The following is a 21,561-nucleotide window of genomic DNA, read 5'->3' as shown; positions in this document are numbered from 1 at the left end:
AACAAAAGCTGCTACATTTGATAAAAACATCTCATCGACCATGTCTGTCTCCACAACATCCACATTTACCAATGCAAATCTGCTACCTTTATGCTTGGAATATGTTTCTGAAACTACCACAGGCACATCATCTACCACAGGCACATCATCTACTCTGTTTTGTAACTGCTTTACTGCTTGTTCACACAACTGCACTTCCTCCACATAGATCTCTGCACATGACCCAATAGGTGTTGCATTCCCCATCTTCTCCACACTTGAATCATCAAAAATAAATTGCAAACCCTCACTCAGTTTTTTCCCTGGAACAAGCCAGTGCATCTTGTAACTATAATCCCCCCTACAATGTCCTCTTTGTACATGATATATGTCCTGAGCATAAGACAACAAAAGCTCAAACTTTAGGCTTTTCCTATCGAACGGAAAAGTAATCATCAGACCTCCGTTGTATACAAGCAATCCATCCACTGTCTCAAATTTGCCAAAATAATGTAGTGACACATAACTTATTTCTTCTTCATCTGCTGCCTCATCGAGAAGACCTGCCCAAAAAAACAATCTTTACCTCATTACATAGCTCATGACCTACCCATAAAAACAATCTTCCTATGATCTATCCTACACCTCCACGATCTGCCTGCCATGGCAGCAAAATTGGGTGCAGTAGATGACTTCTAAGCGCAGCTCTGATTTCTCCTAAACTAAGATCATGCAGTAGATGACTTCGACGGGAAAGAAAGGGGGGCGGTTGACTCACCATCGGGCGGCGTGGAGGCCGGCGGCATGGCGGACGCCATTGCGGCGTGGGCGGACGCCGCCGGCGTGCTTGACGCCGTCGCGGCAAGGTTGGGCGTCGTCGTCCAGGCACAGGGAGGTTGGTCGATGCACAGGGACCGAAGTCACCTGAATTGGGGGCTGATTGGTCGACCGGCTCCCCCAATCGATGAAAACACCTGAAATCTGCCAAGTCAGCACTGTCCAGTCAGCAAGGAGACTAGTCAAAACCATCTAAATCTGGTGCAAAACCACCATGGAGGAGAATTGATCCGGTTTTAAAAAGTTTAGGGGCTGATTGATCAGGTTTTAGACTTTGGGGCGAAATCGGTCCATTAGACAGGATTTAAGGGGGAAAACGATACTTTCCTCAAGGTGAATTGGCCGGAAGAGACCGGCCCAACGAAATTCCCGATGCGAACCTCTTGTCCCTATCGTGACGAACGAGAAAGGAGGAGACGAGAAGCAGCGAAACTTCGTCCAAGTTTCGATTTTTTCGAAGTTTCCAAGGCCGCGCGGCCTCGCCGTTCCCCCCCGGACCCCTACTTCACCATGGACGCGGCGGTGCCTCCGCCCCTCCCACCGCGCCACTCCCACCTTCGGGACCACCGGCAAGCACAGCCTCCCCGACCCCCGACATGGCTCCACCGTCCGCGGCCGGCGCGGCCGGCGCGGCGGCGAGATGGCTGGTGTCGCCGCTGCTGCAGTGCCTGGGCGATCGGGCCAGGTCCTTCGCCGACGACCTCGCGCGGTACCTCCCGGGAGGATCCGGGGACGCGCCCGCCGACCTCGCGCGCCTCTCCGGCGAGCTCCTCCGCCTCCAGGTGAACGCCGCCGACGTCGAGCGCGCCCGGCGCCGCCCCTCCGACCCCGCCCTCGTCGCCTGGCTCCACCGCCTCAGGGACGCGGCCCACGACGCCGACGACCTCCTCGACGACATCCACTACGGCCGCCTCGCCGACTCCCTCGCCGCCCCACGCCATAAGCTCCGCCGCATCCTCGACTTCTCCCTCTCCATCTGCCGCCGCCTGTTCCGCTCCGACGAGCCCCTCAATCGGCTCCCCTCCGTCCTCGAGAATCTCACCGACGCCTCCGCGGCCTACACAGAGATGGCCCACCGCGGCCTGAAGCTGGACGCGCCCGCCTCTTCGTGGCTTGGCAACGAATCGGCTACCTCTCCGCGGCTTGGTAACTTTAGCTCCGCCCTCCCAGTCGACAGCACCTTCTTTGGCCGCGGCCGCGAGCTCGCTGATCTGCTGGAAAGGTTAGTCGGATGCAATGGCCCTGCTCAACTCGGGAACCAGGGTGTCCCGGTTGTTGCCATTGTTGGCGATGGCGGCATCGGCAAGACGACGCTGGCGCAGATGGCCTTCAATGATGTGAGCATCCAGGCTCACTTCGATCTCCGGATGTGGGTGTGCGTCTCAAGCTGTATGCATGTGATGGAGCTTACTAGGGAGATATTGCAGCTGGCCAAAGAGGGGAAGGACTATCGTGGTGTACTCAATTTTAATTATCTGCAGGAGTCGCTGGTTTCTGCCGTTGCAGGGAAGAGGTTCTTGCTCATCCTTGATGATGTTTGGAATGACAACGGGAGTGAGCTTTGGCAGAACGTAGACCAGGGGAAAGCTTTACTATCACCTCTGCAGAATGGTCAGCAAGGTAGCAGAATAGTCGTGACTACACGCACGAAGATGGTGGCTGACATGCTAGGTGTAAGGATCCCAATGATGTTGGTTGGATTGGGTGCCGAAGAGCATTGGTTGTTGCTCAAGAAGCACGCGTTGGTTTGTGAGGAGAGTTCTGGATATTCTCAGTTGAAGGAGATTGGGAGAAAGATTGCTTTGAAGCTAAGAGGATCTCCTCTCGCAGCTAAAGTTATTGGCGGGACGCTTAGTGGTACTCGAAGGGCAAGGGATTGGAACAGTATCTTGGAGACAGATATTCATGGTGACATTGTCGCCACACTTTTGTCAAGCTATTACCATCTGCCACCACACTTGCAGTGTTGCTTTGCATATTGCAGTATATTTCCGAAGAACTGGAAGTTTGAGCCAAAGAAACTTGTTAGGATGTGGATATCACAGGGTTTCATTCAGATGGAAAATGGCAGAAGCATGGAGGATTGTGGTAAAGAGTATTTCAAACAACTTTTGTTGAGGTCATTCTTTCAGACTGTCAAGCAAGGAAACAAAAGGCTCTATCTCATGCATGACTTGATTCATGACTTGGCACAAATGGTTTCTGATGGTGATTGTGGGAGGGTCGAAGGTGACATGTCCAAAAACATACTGCCAACCATCAGACACTTGTCAGTTTCAAGTAACTGTTTAGGAAAGATAAAAAATCAAAACTATCTGAAGAGATTAAGGACACTGATTGTGTTTAGAGATCCTTTGATGCCCCCGAGTCCTATCCCAGATGGTTTTCTCGCTGAGATAAAGAATGTGCGCACGTTAGATTTTACCGGATGTGATATATCCAAGTTACCCGAAGCAATTGACGTACTAACTCATCTACGCTACATAGCACTTCCTGATACTATCAAGACCATACCTGAATCTGTGAGCAGATTACTGCATCTTCAGACTTTTGATATTCCAAAGAAGTGCCAGCTTGATGGATTTCCTGAGGGTATGCACCAGTTGACCAGCTTGCGACATCTTGGCATCGAGTCAAAATACATCTCAACAATAAGAGGTATTGGTAGTCTGGTTAACCTTCAAGGTTCTGTTGAGTTCCATGTTAAAAAGGAAAAGGGGCGAACCTTAGAAGAATTGAAGGATATGAGGGATCTTCATGGGCTTCTTAGCATCAAGAATCTGGAAAATGTTCAATGCAAAGAGGAAGCTTGCGAAGCTCAATTGGCAAATAAGCAACATGTGAACATTTTAAAATTTGAATGGAGTGTTGCCAATTTAGATTTTGGTCCCAACATAGATGCTGAAGTATTGAACTGCTTACAACCTCATCCCAATCTGGAAGAACTTCACATTGCAAGGTACAAAGGGGCATCATCGCCGAGGTGGTTGCAGCTGAAAACGTTGTCCCACCTGAAATGCCTGTATCTAGCTAATTGCAGAAGGTGGGAGTGGCTTCCTCCTCTGGGGCAGCTTCCATCTCTGAGGGTGTTGCACCTGAAGGAAATGAATTCTGTTGCTGAAATTGGCCCTTCGTTCTATGGTGGCTTGATGGCATTTCAATCTCTAAAGGATCTTGAATTTGATGACATGCCGAATTTAGTTCGCTGGACAGGAGAAACTGGTAACTCATTTCTCCCTTCCCTGCAAAAGTTGAAGATTTCAAACTGTCCAAAGTTGGATGAAGTGCCCTTGCTTCCTTATACAATAAAAAGAGTGACGGTAGAACGAAGTAAAGTTTCACATCTCAAGTTGTCCCCTCATTGTTCATCTAGATCAAGCAAATTCATGTTGGAAATTTCTTCCACGAGTATTCTGAGTGAAGGGTTCTTATTACATCAGCAACACCTTGAAGCTACCGAGGTTCTAAACATTAGGGGTTGTTGGGGATCAGTGGCTGCCGAAAAATTTAAGTTACTAACATCACTAAGAAAACTACGGTTATGGCAGTGCGACATGGATGATGCAAGGCTTAATTTGTGTTTGCAACACTTAACTGTTCTCGCTTCCTTAGAGATAATTGACTGCAAGAATATCAAATCATTTGTCTTGCCAGTTGGTTCAAGGTATTTTACAACACTTCAACACTTGTGCTTTGAGAATTGCCTGAACCTTTCCTCCTTGGCTACCTTGGAAAGCTCCATTTTCCTGAAAAGTTTGATCATTGAGAGGTGTCCAATGGTCACAGCAGTGTCCCTACCTTCTGAGATGAAGAGAATGACATCTCTTAATAAACTGAGTATATCACACTGCCAAGGGTTTCAGTCATTGCCGAGCAGTATCCCGCCATCCCTGGAATTTCTTCATTTGGTTGGGTGTGACTCGAGGTTGACTGAAGGGTTACTTGAGAGGCAAGGTCCAGAGTGGGAGAAGATTGCCTTTATCTCCCAAATCACAGTATACTAATTGTATGGTTTGTGTTAGTTTGTTGCACGGTATGTTCTCTTACAATACAATGATGTATTGCTTGATCTTTTTGCAGTGTTTTATGATTTTAGTCTTTAAACTAGTCATGAACATATTTATTCTATATGCTAGAGTTAACTAATCAGAGGTCCTTGAGGATCACTCTGATAACCCTTGATATCTTTATGGTTAGGAGCTTTAAGTGGTGGCCACTGTAAAAAATAAATATATTTAGTGTTCCACACACTAGCGTATCGTCCTGTGTTTACTTCGAATCTTTACTGTCTAGTGCACATCTTTGTTATTCTATTCTTTTATTTTGCACTAATTTAGTTGCCGACTAGGATTACTGTCTTGGGGTAGTTTGCTTGTAATTAGGGTCCACTAGCTGGTAGGATTGTTGTTTTACCTCCGTGAGGATTTATTGTCTTGCAACAGATTAGTACATATTGACAGCAAGTCGCTGATGAAATTACTTAACTGGTAAGACTCAGGCAATAACAAGAGCTAGTAACTTTTGGCATCGCAGTGTTGTGCCTTCAACAAAAGCTAGGTAGCACCAATTATAGTATGCCCCAGTTTATCCCCGTCTTTGGTCTTCGATAGCTGCTGTGTTAGTTTGATGACCAAAAACTAAGAAAAGTCACTGCTTCTGCAGAAGTCCCTCTTGGTTCCATTTTTCATTCAACTACATCCCATCTCTAGCTTCCATTACATTGGTAGCAGAATAGTATGATACTAGCTGCATTGAGGGGGAAATTTGAATTTGTCATTTTTTTATTCCATTTGGCAATGCAATTGGTTAAAATGTTACTTAAGTATTTCATACCTTGGTTCATGGTTTATCACCATCATCAATTTTTATTTTTAGGATTTGGATTCTGGACCATGGTGTTCCTCATAGTTCATCTTCTGCTCACCTCTGCTAGGTTTCTGCCGATGGTGTTGTGTGTTATGGAGCCAATATCTGGATTTCATACATGAAGCTAGCACTCTACGTACACTTGAAAGCATACCTACAAATAGAATTGGAATGTCTTGATGAGATTCTTGGGAACTCCAAAGCTTTGTGAAGAAGCAACCACTATCTACTGGCCAATGCAAATGCGGTTGATCATTCGAAGGCATGGCCTACTTATGTACCGCAAGCTAAATCCGCTGGAACTTATGGAGTAGAAGCTCTTGTGGTCATAGTTTAAAAACCTAATTTGACTGCATTGCTTGCCAGCATATGGAGTCTCCATCTGTCACTTCACTTACCCATGAAGTTGCTTTGCTTTGCTTTGGCATTTCAGTTAATCTCTAAGATGTATGACTCTCGGAAGGTATAATCCCAGAAAGGTGAAGATCAAGTGTTAATGCAAGTGTTTCAAGAGAGAGCATACCACAGGTTTTGTGAGACACTAACTAGTTACTGCAATGTAAATGCTGCCATATGAACAGGATAAATGGATTAGTGCTCCCTGTAAATTGTGTAGTTGTTTCCGATAGTAAACATCAACACCATACATATAAATGGTTGAAATTGAAATAATGTGTATGTTGTACATAAATTGCTGGCATACTACAAGTTGTACTGAAATCCTTGTTTCCTCATTATCGTGTGCCATATAGTAGGAGTTGCCATTCTTTACTTGACATGAGACGTTTTTGTAATGTGGGCCTTCACCAAAATATTTGTCCATTTCAGGACCATAAGGTGTGATTCAACTCCATTGGGGGAGTGAAATAGGGGAATCACGGGGAAAGAATCAGGGGTATCTTTTTGTTTTGTGGGAAAGAATTAGGGGTATCTGGTTGCCATATAAATCAAATTTGTACTTAATTGTACTTTTTCCGTTCCAAACTACTCCCTCCATTCCAAATTACTTGTCGTGGTTTTAATTCAAATTTTTTACTGTTAGTTTTATATGAATATGGTGTGTAAAGGAGTCGGGAAATATTATGAAACCTATGCACGACAAACCTAATGAGTACAATTTCAACATAACCAACTAAAATTGTGTTACTAATTATTACTTTTCAAAGATAGAGAAGTTTGACTGCACATCTAAAGCATCATCCATTTTGGAATGGAGCTTGTAGCAACTAAAAGTGTGTGTGAATACGCCGTTCTGTCTGTGTTAACAAGGATGATCATTGTACCCGACGTACAGAACTAGACAGATATGATGCGTTGAGCATCAGAACTTTGGTTTTACCTCTCCTTATTGTCCCATTCAGATTAGGAAATTTCCTTGAAGCTGACAGAAACTTGCCCTACACTCCTTCATAGAATCATTCCTTCAAAATCAGAATATGCTGTCCAGATAAGCCCATTGTGGTTTGGAGTTATTCTTTGTTTCCTAGCGGCCTAAGAGAAACTTAACTCCATCTTTAAAACAATAATCTACCATTAACAGAGGGCATTGCGCATCTGTGCAGACAATAAACCACAGAACACAGACCATCTGGGGATTCTAAGTACAGGTGGAGCTAACATGTGCATGAATGTTGTTAATTAATGCACTAAAGGAAATAAATGACAGCAGCGCTCATGGATCTGGCAACTGTACCTCGACCTGCAAGTGAGAAGGTACACCTGGCAGTGGGGGATGATGTTACGCAGTGTCGGCTTACTCTCCGATGGGCTTTGCACTTCATCCCACCACATATGTTGTTAGTTCTTGTCCACATCCACAGGCCAACTACCCCAAGTAAGAATTCTCTTTTTTGTCTGCTTCTAGTTTGTCTGATGTTATGTAACCCCTTGATTCTAATGAATCACAAGTTGTCATGCTGCTTGGAGAAAATTTACAGATATTTTTCACCTCTTAACATTTTGTAGCTGTTTGTTTCAGCTGTATTGGGAGCTTCAGTGGCAGCAAGCAAGTTGACAGAAGATCATGTTAGCGCGCACAGGATAAGTGAGAAAAACGTGATTGAGAAGAACTTAAAGGAGTGCTTGCAAATGTGTAAGGTGAATGCTGAAACTGAAATGATTAGTCCGTGGCTGTGTTCTTTCATATACAATGCATTTTTTTTAAGGAAAGAGCAGGGCACTGATATTGCGCATTTCTTCTAGGTCCAAGCAGAGATACTCATAATTGACAAAGATGATGTGATCGCTGGACTTGGGGAGGCAGTCAAAGACCAGAAGGTTACTACACTCGTTATGGGTGTCAAAAGAAGGTATATTACTACTTACATATGTTTCCTGGGTGCTGGTAGCAGCCTGGCGCAGTATTATATCGCCCCAACTTTCTAATGTATTTCATGTGACCTCTGGGTTTTGATATAGAAAACATGGCTGGAAGAGCAAGACAGCAGATGCTTTGGAAAAACAAGCCGACTGTTTGTGCAATATTCTGTATCTTCATGAGGGAGTTCTCGTTGCCAGCAGGTACTGAACAAATCCTTAATCAACCTTGCATGTTCTTTTGGGGTTTATATTTTAGACCATGAAGAGGAACTGCATGTCAATGCATTAAGATAGTAAACGAGTCGGAACAACCAAGAATGGCCAAGCACTCAAAGGAACGATACGACTAAAGAAATAGAAACTGTACCGAAATAAAATAAAAACTGTACAAGGCTAAGCCAAAACTCGCAACAGACCCTTTGCTCCCACCATGTACCAGAGCTTGTATTCATCCTTGTCTCTGTCGATGAGCTGCTCTACCAACATGGGCTCATTGTTGAAAACCCTGTTGTTACAGTCCTTCCAGATGAACCAAGGCACCAAAATAGTCGTCGTGTCGAAGCCCCTCCTGCTCATTTTGGTGAAGGCCTGACGTGCAATGCAGAAGACCAAGCCAGGTCAAAACACCGTGGTAGATGATACTGCTAGGTGGGAGGTTAGAACACAGTTGAACTGTTAGGCATCTATGAAAATCGACAAAACAAACTCACCCCCTTCCCTTTTGGTACCACTTCAAGCTTTTATAAATTTCCCTTGCCGGCATATATCCTGCCTATTAATAGAAAAAAAAACTAAGTGCAGTTCCAGTAATCAATCACAAAATGATAAGTTTTTTTAATACATAAAAGGAGACACAAGCATTCATTTGAAGTCCATTGTTTTATCACGTGGCATTTTTTTCCAGCATATCCCCTTTTCTCGGTTTTAAGGGAACATGATTGACTGTACTTTTTTTTCCTGCCAGAGTAAACGATTTTATTACAGTTCCCTAATAAAACATAAAATTTATTGTTACCCTGACATGACAATCTTGCTAGCTTCTATGATCTGTTCATCAACATTTATCTTAGCCTCTCGTTTATTTACAGGCATCAGCACACAGATAGGAAAATTGGCATGCCTTCTTTGGTAGGTTGCCACTTCTCAGGCAGTAATAGTAACACCACGAAATCCTCTTCTTTCTTCAACTCTCGAAGCACCGCCGACACCTTTGACACGGAGCATCTTGATGATCCTTCCTTAGTGATGAATTCAACCTATATATACCATGATTGTAGGTTCAACACTATAATTGGTCTCAAGTCATTTGACACTTTTAAGGAGCTAGTAAAGCAGCAAATTTTAGCTGAGCACTCAAGGGACTTGTACCAGGCATTCAACATCAAATACTGTGATATCTTCACTGGGTGCCAGTTAATTGGTGGCTTTGACTCACTCATTGGAGTAGATCCCCAACATTTAGGGGAGGAACATTGGAAATCCATCAAGAGCTGGCCTGCAGTGTTGGAGTATATTGTCAGTGTTCTCAAGACATTGCAGATGCAGCTCCTCATGCAGAATCATCGTGCACGCAACGGATTTACACATGATGACCTTTCAGAAGCAGTGAAAAAACCTATTAAGCGTCTGTTCACTGTTGCTTCAATTGTATCTGACCATGAGGTGCGGAAGTCACCAGAGAAGCTATTCTGTGTACTGAACATGCACACAGCACTCATAGATGCTGCCCCCACTCTCAGGAAAGTCTTCTCTACAAAATCCATCAGAGATGTTCTTCAAGAACTGGAGGACTCTGTAAGGGGAATACTTAAAGAACTTAAAGGCTTAATTCATACATACAACTCACCAAAAGTAGTGCAGGATGGAGATATCCTGCCGATATGTGGGTACCTCATGAGATACATCATGCTCCTAGTGAAGCATAAAGGTTCACTTGATAGGATTCTATCTCATGATTACACTGACAGTCTGTTGAAAGTTGAGGGAATGAGTTTGACAAGTGGTCTAGTGTCTGGGCTCATTACTGATCTAGAATCAGTAATTGATAAACATTCAAAGCAATGTGCTGCTTCTAAAGGACTCCAGTTCATATTCTTGATGAACAACATACATTTCATACTTCAAGAAGTCAAGCAATCAGACGTACAGCTGACTGTAAAAGCCAAGTGGTTTGAGAAACGCCGATCCTTGATCAAGGGGTACATAAAGAGTTACCTATCTGCATCATGGGGACCTGTTACGTCCACCTTGGAGGTTGCAAAAAGCATGCCTCCCACTAAAAAGGCAAGGATAAACTTGCTCAACTTCTGGTACACGGCTCCGCCAATGACTCCCTTGCAGAGTTTTGCTTCGTCTTTCAATGAAGCTTGCAGTAGCCAGATTTGCTTGAAGGTACCTAGTCCAACTCTTCGAGATGAGCTTCGTGTAAAGATCCTTGAGTTTGTTAGTCGAGCGTACCATGGACACTTGGCAAGTCAGAGACAGTCTGCAGAACAAAATGCGAGGGAATTTGAATCGGAGTGGAAAACCAAAATTAGTGAATTGTTTGAAGGATGAAGTAGCAGTTTAATTTCTGTCTGTGAGCGGAAGTGGATGAAGACCACAGTGCAAGTAGAGGCTTTGTATATTGTACCTATGTTGCTGCCCCTTGTGTTTGTCCCTGTATAATTAAAGACATATTTTTGCTATGGAGGTGCTATTTATATCTTTAACGTACATACTTAAGAACTTATATCTGTGTGACACGAATAAGGTTTCAGTCTTGGGACTTCGGGATGTCAAAATAGAAATGCCGTCTCCCCTATATATTTGCTTCACACTTCCATCCAATCATCCACTAGTAAATGCATCGAGGCATGGTATCTTCATTCGTCTTTACTTTGTTACTGTATTAATCATACGATGAACACAACTTTGCTGCCTCATGTGCTATGTTGGCTCTTCTTGTACTTTCTTGCTTGGAGCTATTTCCTAAAGACATCCTTTCCTGTTATCTTTATGAAATATATGTCATTCCCTCCTGAATAAGAATGTGACAGCGAAAACGATGGAGATGAACAAGCAGACAAGGCCAGCTACCAATAACCGCTACAACAATTTGTTTGCGGACCATATTTCTTTCAGGTGAATTTGCTGCCATATTCTTCTGGAAGGAGCGGGGAGTGTGTGCCGCTCCAGGCAACAAAACACAAAGAAACGTTCTCGGTACTTTCTGAGTGGGGGCATTCCAAGATCGAGACCAAGGATAGGGGAGCCGGTGCTTCTTCGAGAAGACAAAGACAGACAAGGTACTAGCTTCCTGGCAACATGTAACACATTGTTTTTACAGCACGCGACATAGTTTTAACAGTCAACCCGACATAGTTTTTACAGTCAACCCGATTTTTCCTAGGTATGTCGTTCTCTTCTATCAGCTTTTACTAAGCAAATTTTTACATGTTGATACTATGAGATGCTAGAATTCGTTTGCAACAAGACACGCCAATTAACCAACCAATAATCTTCCGATATACTTATAAATCTAGTGTCCTCTCTTCCTTTTTTAAGTATATATTGGTTGTGTGATTGCATCTGAAGACTCGAGGCAGATGATACCTCCACCAGTCTCTCCCCAGGTACAGAATCATTCCATCTGTAGAAGGAATCATCTGGGAGCGTTATCTTCGATAAAAACTAGGAAGGGCCAGGTGATGGTTATCGTCCAAGATGATGCATGCGGCAACCACATTAATTCCAGCCTGCAGATGGGAATGTGTTCCGGCGACAGGTGATGTCAGGCAATGCACATTTGATGATGCACTACATTGTTTGAGAACTGCCAATCACGTTATCTTCGATTGGTAACACTGAACCTGGCTTGGCTTTTACAGTCAGATACCAGGTTCAGTGTTACCTTCGATTGGTGCTTTCAAGGAGCTAGCGGCCGACCAATCACAAGAACCGAACAAGGCACTGACTTTGTACTAAATGTATTGAGATATTGACTAGGTGTTGGATCATACTCCTAGGTGGTATTGACACGGCTGCTGGTGTAGACTACAGTTCTTTTGAGATGGAAGTCCGTCTGTCCAAAGCTGGCCTGCAGCATCGGAGACTCGGAGTGTATCGTCACAGATCTCGAAGCGACAATTTTGCAACACAGTGAGGATCATGTCACCGAGGTTCTCAGTACGGCGCAGATGCAATTGCCTGAGCAGACAAGCCATGCTTGCAGTGTGTTTCAGAGGCAGCAAAAGGAAACCTCAGAAACTGCTCAGTATCAACCGGGAAGCTCTTCTGCATACTGAACATGTACAGTGTAATTTGCAGCGCCACCACTGCTCTCTCACGGGATCGAGGGAGCGGTCTCAGCACGGAAGGATTCTGCAAAGGAAAAGGAATGCCGCACGAACTCAAAGTCCAGATTTGCCCGAACACCTCTCCTTTTTTTTTTTTTGCGAAATAGCCGAACACCTCTCCTGACTCACTGGTCACACTTTGAACATCTTTTGTATGTTTTACATTGTATAATTTTTATTATATGTCACAAACATTTTTTTGAAACACGCGAACATTTTTTGAAATGTAATGCATATTTTGTTGAATGGTACGCATTTTTTTTAATTATGTGAACATTTATAACATTTTAAAAAATGTACTTGACCCCAATAACCGTTAGAGCTCGGCGGTTAGGCCTGCCAGCTCGAGCTGGAACTTTTCCATGTCGTCCTTGGGCAGGCAGATGGGCACCACGGTGCCCTCCTTCCCATTGCCGTTCTTCGACCCCAAGAAGTAATTGGCAATGCCGGGGACCGGCCCTTCGCCTCCCCATTGCGGGTTTTTACGTTCGCGTTCCGTATGCAACGCGAATCCAAGCCTGTCATCATGCATGTTGTCCAATCAATTAGGCCCAACGTTATGTTAGCCATGCACCAGCCACGGGCTAGTAGATTCGTTTCTCTAGCTAGGTTCTGTGCATTCTCTATGCACTTTTCCCTTTAGTGGCAGGCCAGCCTCATAATTATATATGGCGTGAATAATTAACGTTGCTAGTTACTTCTTTTTGCAGGATAATGCCACTAGTTATTGTGGGATTATTACATGTTAACCCACAACTTTACTAAAAAATTCACGCGCGTGCAATTTTTATGAAGGCTCCGTCGGACTTTATGAAGGATGTGCCTGAACTTTGCCATAAAAATCAGAAGGACTTTTGAAACAACCAATAAAAATGAAAAGTTCTTTGAGTTTTGGCGACAAAGTTTCAAAAATAAGGTTAAAACATTTCTCTACCTCTTTTTCAAAAATTGTGAGCTATGCCAGAGTTTTCCAAAAGTTCTTCTATTTGTCATGGCAAAGTTCAGATACCAGTTTAACAAAGTTAGGTTCTATTTTTTTTATTGGATAAAGTTTGGTTCTATTTAAAACTATTTAAAGAACATTCGTTGAGAACAATTTCAATAACATGATATCTTAATTTTGTGATGCTTAAATTACTTCCAACAACATAAACTAAAGAGATAATCGTAGGAATTAATTCCACAGCCAGAGGGGTAAAGTGAATCTAGCAATAACGTCACCTACTACTGGACAAGACTAGACCGGGACATAGCGAGGCTCTTCTTCGTTTTCTCACACGCATCATGGATAAATTTGGCCGGTAAAGATACACGCTGTGAACGGAACGCGAATGTAAATGCCTTTTCCCACAACTTCCCCCACCCGAAGTCCACGCCCTTGAACCCAGCGTGGCTCACGTCCATGACACGATGTACGTCTGCGACAGCGCGAACAGCGGCCGCCCGGTGAGCACCATCAGGTTCGCCACCGACAACAGGTAGTCGTACGTCACCGCCGCCTTGGCCTTCTTCACCAGCTCGAGCGCGTGCCTGAGCCCCCCGCCGCAGAGCTCCCCGGTGGTGGTCGCCGCGGCCGAGTACGCGAACGCCCGTAGAAGCCTTCCGGGGGAGGGGTGCTGGCGTGACCGCGAAAGACCGAAAGTTGATGATGAAAGACAAGCGCACCTCCTCGTCGGCCGCGTAACCGACAGTGGCATGATGCCCAGTGGCACGATGCCCAAATATGCAGCCTCCACACTTGAGCCTCGCCACCTGCATGTAACGATATTAACAGATCGAGACTTCGTTGTGTCTCAGTCGATGCTATATTCTTTTGATCTCGCATCGAGATTCGTACAAATCAATTTTTTTTCAGTTTTTTTCTTTTATATACTATGTCATTTCTTTTATATACTACTATGTCATTTGATTGAGATTTGGTTAAATCTCAGTCGAGTGGGATCTAGCCACAACCGAAAATAAATTGTAGCTAGCTACGACTTTATATAGCTTCTGACACGTGCCACTGCCCGTTGACGCTAGTAGTTCAGACTTTAGACGATCACATATTTTTTCTAGAGAAAAACGATCACAGATTCACGGTGCGCACCTGAAAATAGAGCAAGGGGCGGGCTCTACGCCTGCCTTGGAGATGCCCTCCAAGACGAACTGCTGGAAGCAAGGGAATGGGGGGCTTTGGAGGTCGCTGAAGTCGTCCGCCGTGAGGTCGGCGTCTGCCTCCGCGAACAAGGCGCCCTGTTCGCCGCAGTCCACGACGAGCTTCCTCCCGGCCTCCACGCGCAGACGGCCATCGAGCGGGTAGCCGGGTACTAGTGGACAACGGCCCTGGCCAGCGCCTCCCGCACGACCCTGGCGGGATCCTGCCCCTGCCTGGACAGGTTGCCGCGGTACAGGTGGATGCCCGAGCTGTAGAACCGCATGCCCTCCGCGTCGTCGATGTCCGACAGCGGCTTCACCTCCCGCGGCGTCGGCGCCGATGGCACCACCAGCACCGGCTCGCCTCGACGCACCGCGAATGCCGGCAGTGACAACGCCATGAACGATCGATACCAAATCCAAGACGTGAAGAAAAATAAAATGCAAGTTGTAGAAACGTACGCTATGGGGTGCATGCAGTGGAATGTACGTGCAAAGTTTGGGTACATTTTATAAGGCCGGAATGAACCTGGGGTTGGTGCCAAATGCCAAATACGGAAGGGCAGCATGTGTATGGAGAGCCAGTGGTGGCTAGCAAGGTCAGTATAGCTCAAATGTATTTTCCACGCAGCAGCACTACTCCTGATCCCCCTTTTCGAAAAAAAAGCACTACTCCTGATCATGATCATGTGCCCTGAACTCCTGATCATGTCCCAATGGTCAAAGTATCCAAGAAAACGGCGCCATGTGGTGCCGTTTGTTTTCTTTCTCTATACGTTGCGTTTATTAGCCGGTGCATGCCGAGTCGTAGAAATGACACGCACAATTATTAGCCGGTGCCCAGCCTGGCAGCCTGCCACAATTTTGTTACGAGTATCTTTTTCTTGAGATGTTTGTTGCGATTACTTGAGATGCGAGATGGTTAGTTTTTTTTTCGCCGGTCGACTACGAGGCGCATGTGACAATCTTGAGATGTGATGTTGGCTCAGTATCTTGGAGATGTTCAGAGATAGGATACAGGAGTAAGCGTAGGTGCGTGTATGTAGACTTTTACCATTGTCTTGTGTTGAAAAAATGACAGGGACCTCCGCGAACGCAAGAACGCCCTCCTGACCGCCATCCAAGCCCTGGACACCTGCGCTGACACTTTCGGGATTTCCCCGGATGAGTGGATGCTGAGATATGATCTCGAGGATCAGCTCTTGATCATATACACGGATGAAGAAGCATACTGGAGGCTTCGCGGTACTCAGAAATGGGTGCTCCGTGGAGACGCCAATACGGCTTACTTCTAGGCGATCGCGAATGGGCGGCGACGACGGAACTCCATTCATTGCTTATGGGATGGGGATTCCTAGATTGTCTGTCCATCGGACATCCGTGCCCACGTAGACGGTTTTTACAAAGCCCTATTCTCCCCCACCCTTCGTGGTGGGGCCGCACTGGCCCTCGACACTTGGTCGGGTAACCAGTTAGTGTACGATGAGGCAAATGCCGCCTTGGTGGCGCCTTTTTCGGAGGACGAGGTCCTCACGACCATAAAGGGTATGAACCCCTCCTCGGCCCCGGGACCGGATGGACTGCCTGTGACTTTTTTCAAAATGTTATGGCAGACTATCAAACCGGAAGTCATGGCCCTCTTCGACGAATTCTTCTCGGGGACCATGGACCTTGGGCACCTAAACTATGGGGTCATCACTCTCATCCCCAAAGTTCCGGGTGCTTCTGACATCCGCCAGTTCCGACCTATCACTGTGATCAATGTGATATTCCGGATCTTGGCCAAAGGGTACGCCAATAGGGTGACCCTCTTAGCTGACACTCACTGCCGGAGCTTCGGCAAGGCCGAATGGGCCGTGGCCCGCCCAACATTTTGACATTTGTACACTAATTCATTTACTCCTAGGCCTTGAAACATCAGCCCACAGGCTACTTAATTCTATTTGTCTGATCACCCCGCCCAACAATTTGCCTCAAGCTCCGCCACTGCTGACACTATCACTCACCCCAACCAATCTGCCTTCATTCAAGGGCGGTTTATTCTGGATGGAGTTTTGGTGTTCCATGAGGTCCTTCATGAAGTCCGGTCCAAACACCATCGAGCGGTCTTCCTGAAGCTCGACTTACATAAATCCTATGATACAGTTCACTGGCCCTTCCTTCGGGAAGTATTTCTCCGCAAGGGTTTCGATGACTGGTGGGTGACCAGAGTTATGCAACTCGTCTCCTGCGGTCGGACCGCGGTTAACATTAATGGTGAGGTCGGGCCTTTCTTCCCCACTCTCTGTGGGGTTCGCCAGGGCGACCCATTCTCCCCGTTTATGTTTAACATGGTGGCCGATGCCCTTGCGGTCATGCTGGATAAGGCCAAATCTGCTGGCCATATCCACGGCATTGTCCCCCACCTGGTAGGAGGGGGAGGGGTCTCCCTCCTACAATATGCAGACGACACCATAATAATGGTTGAAGGCTCCGCGACCGACATAGCCAACCTAAATTTTCTCCTCCTATGCTTCAAACAAATGTCCGGGCTCACTATCAACTTCGATAAGAGCGAAGTGATGATCCTTGGCTATCCTCCGGAGGAGGCCCAGGCCATAGCTGATCGGCTAAACTGCCGCCTGCGTACTTTTCCCACGACTTATTTGGGGATACCCATTAGTGACTCGCGACTCACCGTGGCTGACCTCCGCCCGACAGTGACCCGGATGCAGCACCGGGTCGAGCCCTGGAAGGGGAGGTGGCTCTCGAAGGCGGCCCGGGTAATCCTCATCAACTCCTCGCTTGCCAGCCTCCTATGGTCCTCATGAACTTCTACAGCCTACATGAGGTGCTCCACCAGGAGATCGCCAAGTACCAGTCTAGGTTTTTCTGGGCAGGCGAGGGTGACAAGCAGAAATACCATATGGTAAGTTGGCTCGACATTTGCAAACTCAAGGACCAGGGTGGTCTGGGGATCTTGTCCTCTCGGCGCATGAACATTGGTCCCCTGACTCGTTGGCTCTGGCGTATCGCCAGTGGGGAGGGAGGCCTCTGGCTTACTATCATTCGAAACAAGTACCTTCGGGGCCAACCCCTAACTTTCTGTCAGCATTCTGGTGGCTCCCAGTTCTGGCAGGCTGTGATTCAGCTATTACCTGTGCTCCGCATCGGCACGTCCATCTCGGTTGGCTCTGAGTCCTCGATCCTATTCTGGTTCGACCGCTAGTTAGGGGACTCCCCCCTGGCCACTCGATTCCCGGACCTATTCGCCATAGCGGTCGACCCTCGGGTCTCTGTCGAGACTGCCCTTATTGACTTAGGGCGTCTCGCTTTCCGGCGCCCCTTCGGCCCCCTTGAGGTTGCCGCTTGGGACTCCCTCCTCTAGGAGATCGCTCTTATTTCGATGGACGTCGAGGGTGCCCCTGACTCCATCTCTTGGCGTCTGGAGCCATCCGACCATTTCTCCACTAAGTCCTTATACGCGACCATCGCACCCTCGTCGGCCCCTGAGCCCTTTAGCCTGATCTGGGACATTCGCCTCCCCCTGAAGATCAGGATCTTCCTGTGGCAGTGGATCCGGGGACGCCTTCCCTCTAGGGTAGAGGTCCTCAAGCGTAATGGACCAGGAGATGGGATGTGTCCCTTGTGCGGCACAGTGGAGGATACTAACCACATCTTCTCCTGCTCCACAGCCCAATTCCTGTGGTCATGCTTTCGCGAGACGGTCGATGGGCACTGGTGCAACACCAACTTCCCCGACTTTCTTGCGGAGATCCACGCCTCCCCCTCGCTACCACCATATTAGATGGTTGTGCGTTGGGGTCCTTGCCTGGACGCTTTGGACCATCCACAACAAGCTTGTTATTCAGAAAGTGCCTCTTCGACGTGCGACTGATGCGATCTTCAAAATGTGTGGTTACTTGCAGCTCTGGCGTCCGCTTAGCCGCCCCCAGGACGGGGATGCCATCAACACCCTCCTCGCCGACCTTTGCTCGATGGCCTTCCGCATGGCGCCACCGCTACCGCCCCCTCCGTCGGAGCCCGATTAGACCTGCTGCGTGGGTTGTTGTGTGTGAGTGTGTTGCTTTGTTTTCAGGGTTTGTTGAGCTGTGCCCTCAGCATTAACCCTATTTGCTACCATGTATGTTTGTGAGACTTGTGTGTATGTGTGTGTGTGAACCTTGTTGGATGTTTGGCTCGGGCGATTTGCTTTATAATATGAAGCGGGGCGAAAGCCTTTTTCGGTATAAAAATGACAGGGATGAGGCACATTTTGCGAATGGATGCATGCTAAGTTATTGGATTTTGATCAATTCAATCCATTATCAAAGCAGTACCAAAAACACTAGAAGTAAAAAAGTTACATCTTACATGTAGACTATCTAGCGACTATAAGCAGTGGAGTAAGCCGAAGATGCGTCATCGTCTTTCCCTCCCTCACGAAAGTCAAACAAATCTTGTTGTAGTAGAAAACCAGAAAGTCATCGTGTTAAAGCCTCATAGGACCAGTGCACCGGAACAACAACCGCCGCCAACAAAGAGAAGCATACATCGAAAGGATCCAACTTGTAGACAGATGAACGGAATGAAGACCGGATCCAATCGAATCCACTGAAGACAAACACATAATGAATCTCACAAGAACGATTGGAGACACACCTGCATACGCCCTCCAACGATACTGGACGCACCACCGGGATAAGGACTAGATAGAAAACCTTATTCCATCTTTCAAGAGACGTCGCCACTGATGTCTACTACGCAACCTTCTTTTTGTAGACGTTGTTGGGCCTGCAAGTGCACAGGTTTGTAGGACAGTAGCAAATTTCCCTCAAGTGGATGACCTAAGGTTTATCAATCCATAGGAGGCGTAGGATGAAGATGGTCTCTCTCAAGCAACCCTGCAACCAAATGACAAAGAGTCTCTTGTGTCCCCAACACACCCAATATAATGGTAAATTATATATGTGCACTAGTTCGGCGAAGAGATGGTGATACAAGTGGTATATGAATAGTAGATAAAGGTATTTGTAATCTAAAATAATAAAAACAGCAAGGTAGCAAATGATAAAAGTGAGCGTAAACGGTATTGCAATGATGGTAAACAAGGCCTAGGGTTCATACTTTCGCTAGTGTAAGTTCCCTCAACAATACTAACATAATTGGATCACATAACTATCCCTCAACATGCAACAAAGAGTCACTCCAAAGTCACTAATAGCGAAGAACAAACGAAGAGATTATGGTAGGATACAAAACCACCTCAAAGTTATTCTTTCCAATCAATCCATTGGGCTATTCCTATAGATGTCACAAACAACCCTAGAGTTCGTACTAGAGTAACACCTTAAGACACAAATCAACCAAAACCCTAATGTCACCTAGATACTCCAATGTCACCTCAAGTATTCGTGGGTATGATTATACGATATGCATCACACAATTTCAGATTCATCTATTCAACCAACACAAAGGACCTCGAGAGTGCCCCAAAGTTCTACCGGAGAATCACGACGAAACGTGTGCCAACCCCTATACATAGCTTCATGGGCGGAACCCGCAAGTTGGTCACCAAAACATACATCAAGTGGCACGCGGTATCCCATTGTCACCACAGATATCCACGGCAAGACATACATTAAGTGTTCTCAAATCTTTAAAGACTCAATCCAATAAGATTACTTTAAAGGGGAAACTCAATTCATTACAAGAGAGAAGAGGGGGGAAGAAACATCATAGGATCCAAATATAATAGCAAAGCTCGCGATACATCAAGATCATATAATCTCAAGAACACGAGAGAGAGAGAGAGAGAGATCAAACACATAGCTACTGGTACATACCCTCAGCCCCGAGGGAGAACTACTCCCTCCTCGTCATGGAGAGCACCGGGATGATGAAGATGGCCACCGGAGAGAGATTGCCCCCTCCGGCAGGGTGCCGAAACGGGTCTAGATTGGTTTTTGGTGGCTACGGAGCCTTCTGGCGGCGGAACTCCCGATCTATTGTGCGTTCTGGAAGTTTTAGGTCACGTAGGTATATATGGATGCAGGAGGTACGTCAGGGGAGCCACGAGGGCCTCACGAGACAGGGGGGCGCGCCCTAGGGGGGTGGGCGCCCCCCACCCTCGTGGGCAGCTCCCGTATCTTCTGACGTGGGGTCCATGTCCATTAGGTGTGTTTCCTTCCAAAAATAACTTCTTCAGTTGATTTCGTTCCGTTTCGACTCCGTCTGATATTCTTTTTCTTCAAAATACTGAAATAGGCATAAAACAGCAAATTTGGGCTGGGCCTACGGTTAATAGGTTAGTCCAAAAAATAATATAAAAATGGATAATAAAGTCCAATATTGTCCAAAACAGTAGAGAATATAGTATGGAGCAATCAAAAATTATAGATACGTTGGAGACGTATCAGCCACCTTGCATCCTGAGCAAGACATAAACCCTAACAAAATTAAAGAAAACACCTAAAAACATAGCCCTGTCGCCAGCAAGGGTTGAGATCCACCGGATATCCATGACCCTAAGTCAAAGGAGATGAGGCAGGCCGCGGGCGCCGACACCAACAAAAGGTGTGGGAAACCATATGCATTTGTGTGCCTTTGCGTTCGCGTGCAAAGGGATGCCTCATCTCTTCTCTAGGTTATCAGATTTACTGTACCACACATCAACACTGACTGCAAGTCACGCCTGGATGCATGGATCGGTCCTACTCCGCTCGCCGCCGATGGTATACATCACTTATTGCGATGCGAAAAGTAGCCCTCACCTCCAGGGACAATGAAAGTAGGCCGGCTCAATAAGTGGTAGCCACCGGTTCTGAAAAGCAAGGATGGATTCATTGAACTTTCCGTCCAATTTTGGCTAGTTTTGAGAAGGTTCTATCTGTTTCTTTTCTTTTGCATTTTCAAGATACATGCTAGCTTCTCTTAATACAATTGAACATTTTTCATATGTAGATAAAACAATTTCTAGATACAACATTTTAAAAATACATGTTAAACATTAGTAAAATATGCATTGAAAATTTTCAAACACATTTTTATCATTTTAAAAAAGTAAAAAATGTGTTCAAACATTTTTTATAAATGTCACAACCATTAT

At 46.1% G+C, this 21,561-nt stretch overlaps 2 protein-coding genes across 2 annotated transcripts; both read left to right on the top strand.

Moving 5' to 3' along the window:
• The first annotated feature begins 1,164 nt into the window (after positions 1–1,164).
• On the top strand, positions 1,165–6,373 carry LOC123063120 (disease resistance protein RGA2). Its single transcript, XM_044486857.1, has 2 exons — positions 1,165–4,849; positions 5,692–6,373. Exon 1 carries the CDS (start codon positions 1,413–1,415, stop codon positions 4,818–4,820), a length of 3,408 nt encoding a protein of 1,135 aa, XP_044342792.1. The 5' UTR covers positions 1,165–1,412; the 3' UTR covers positions 4,821–4,849; positions 5,692–6,373.
• A 169-nt stretch (positions 6,374–6,542) lies between these two features.
• LOC123063122 (exocyst complex component EXO70A1-like) lies at positions 6,543–10,993 on the top strand. The gene is made up of 5 exons (XM_044486858.1): positions 6,543–7,516; positions 7,661–7,779; positions 7,885–7,991; positions 8,101–8,202; positions 9,090–10,993. Exons 1-5 carry the CDS (start codon positions 7,342–7,344, stop codon positions 10,555–10,557), a joined length of 1,971 nt encoding a protein of 656 aa, XP_044342793.1. The 5' UTR covers positions 6,543–7,341; the 3' UTR covers positions 10,558–10,993.
• Positions 10,994–21,561: the final 10,568 nt, after the last annotated feature.

Source organism: Triticum aestivum, chromosome 3A, assembly GCF_018294505.1.
Source record: "Triticum aestivum cultivar Chinese Spring chromosome 3A, IWGSC CS RefSeq v2.1, whole genome shotgun sequence".
Classification (NCBI taxonomy): Eukaryota; Viridiplantae; Streptophyta; class Magnoliopsida; order Poales; family Poaceae; genus Triticum; species Triticum aestivum.
Note: the sequence above shows the minus strand (reverse complement) of the source record. Positions and strands in the feature narration are given on the sequence as shown.

Bases quoted from the DNA above. Each gene is read 5' to 3' on its own strand.
- LOC123063120 (XM_044486857.1), top strand. From the start codon at position 1,413: ATGGCTCCACCGTCCGCGGCCGGCGCGGCCGGCGCGGCGGCGAGATGG.
- LOC123063122 (XM_044486858.1), top strand. From the start codon at position 7,342: ATGACAGCAGCGCTCATGGATCTGGCAACTGTACCTCGACCTGCAAGT. The intron at 7,780-7,884 runs GTGAATGCTGAA...CATTTCTTCTAG, and splicing joins AGTGCTTGCAAATGTGTAAG to GTCCAAGCAGAGATACTCAT. The intron at 8,203-9,089 runs GTACTGAACAAA...GTTTATTTACAG, and splicing joins GGAGTTCTCGTTGCCAGCAG to GCATCAGCACACAGATAGGA.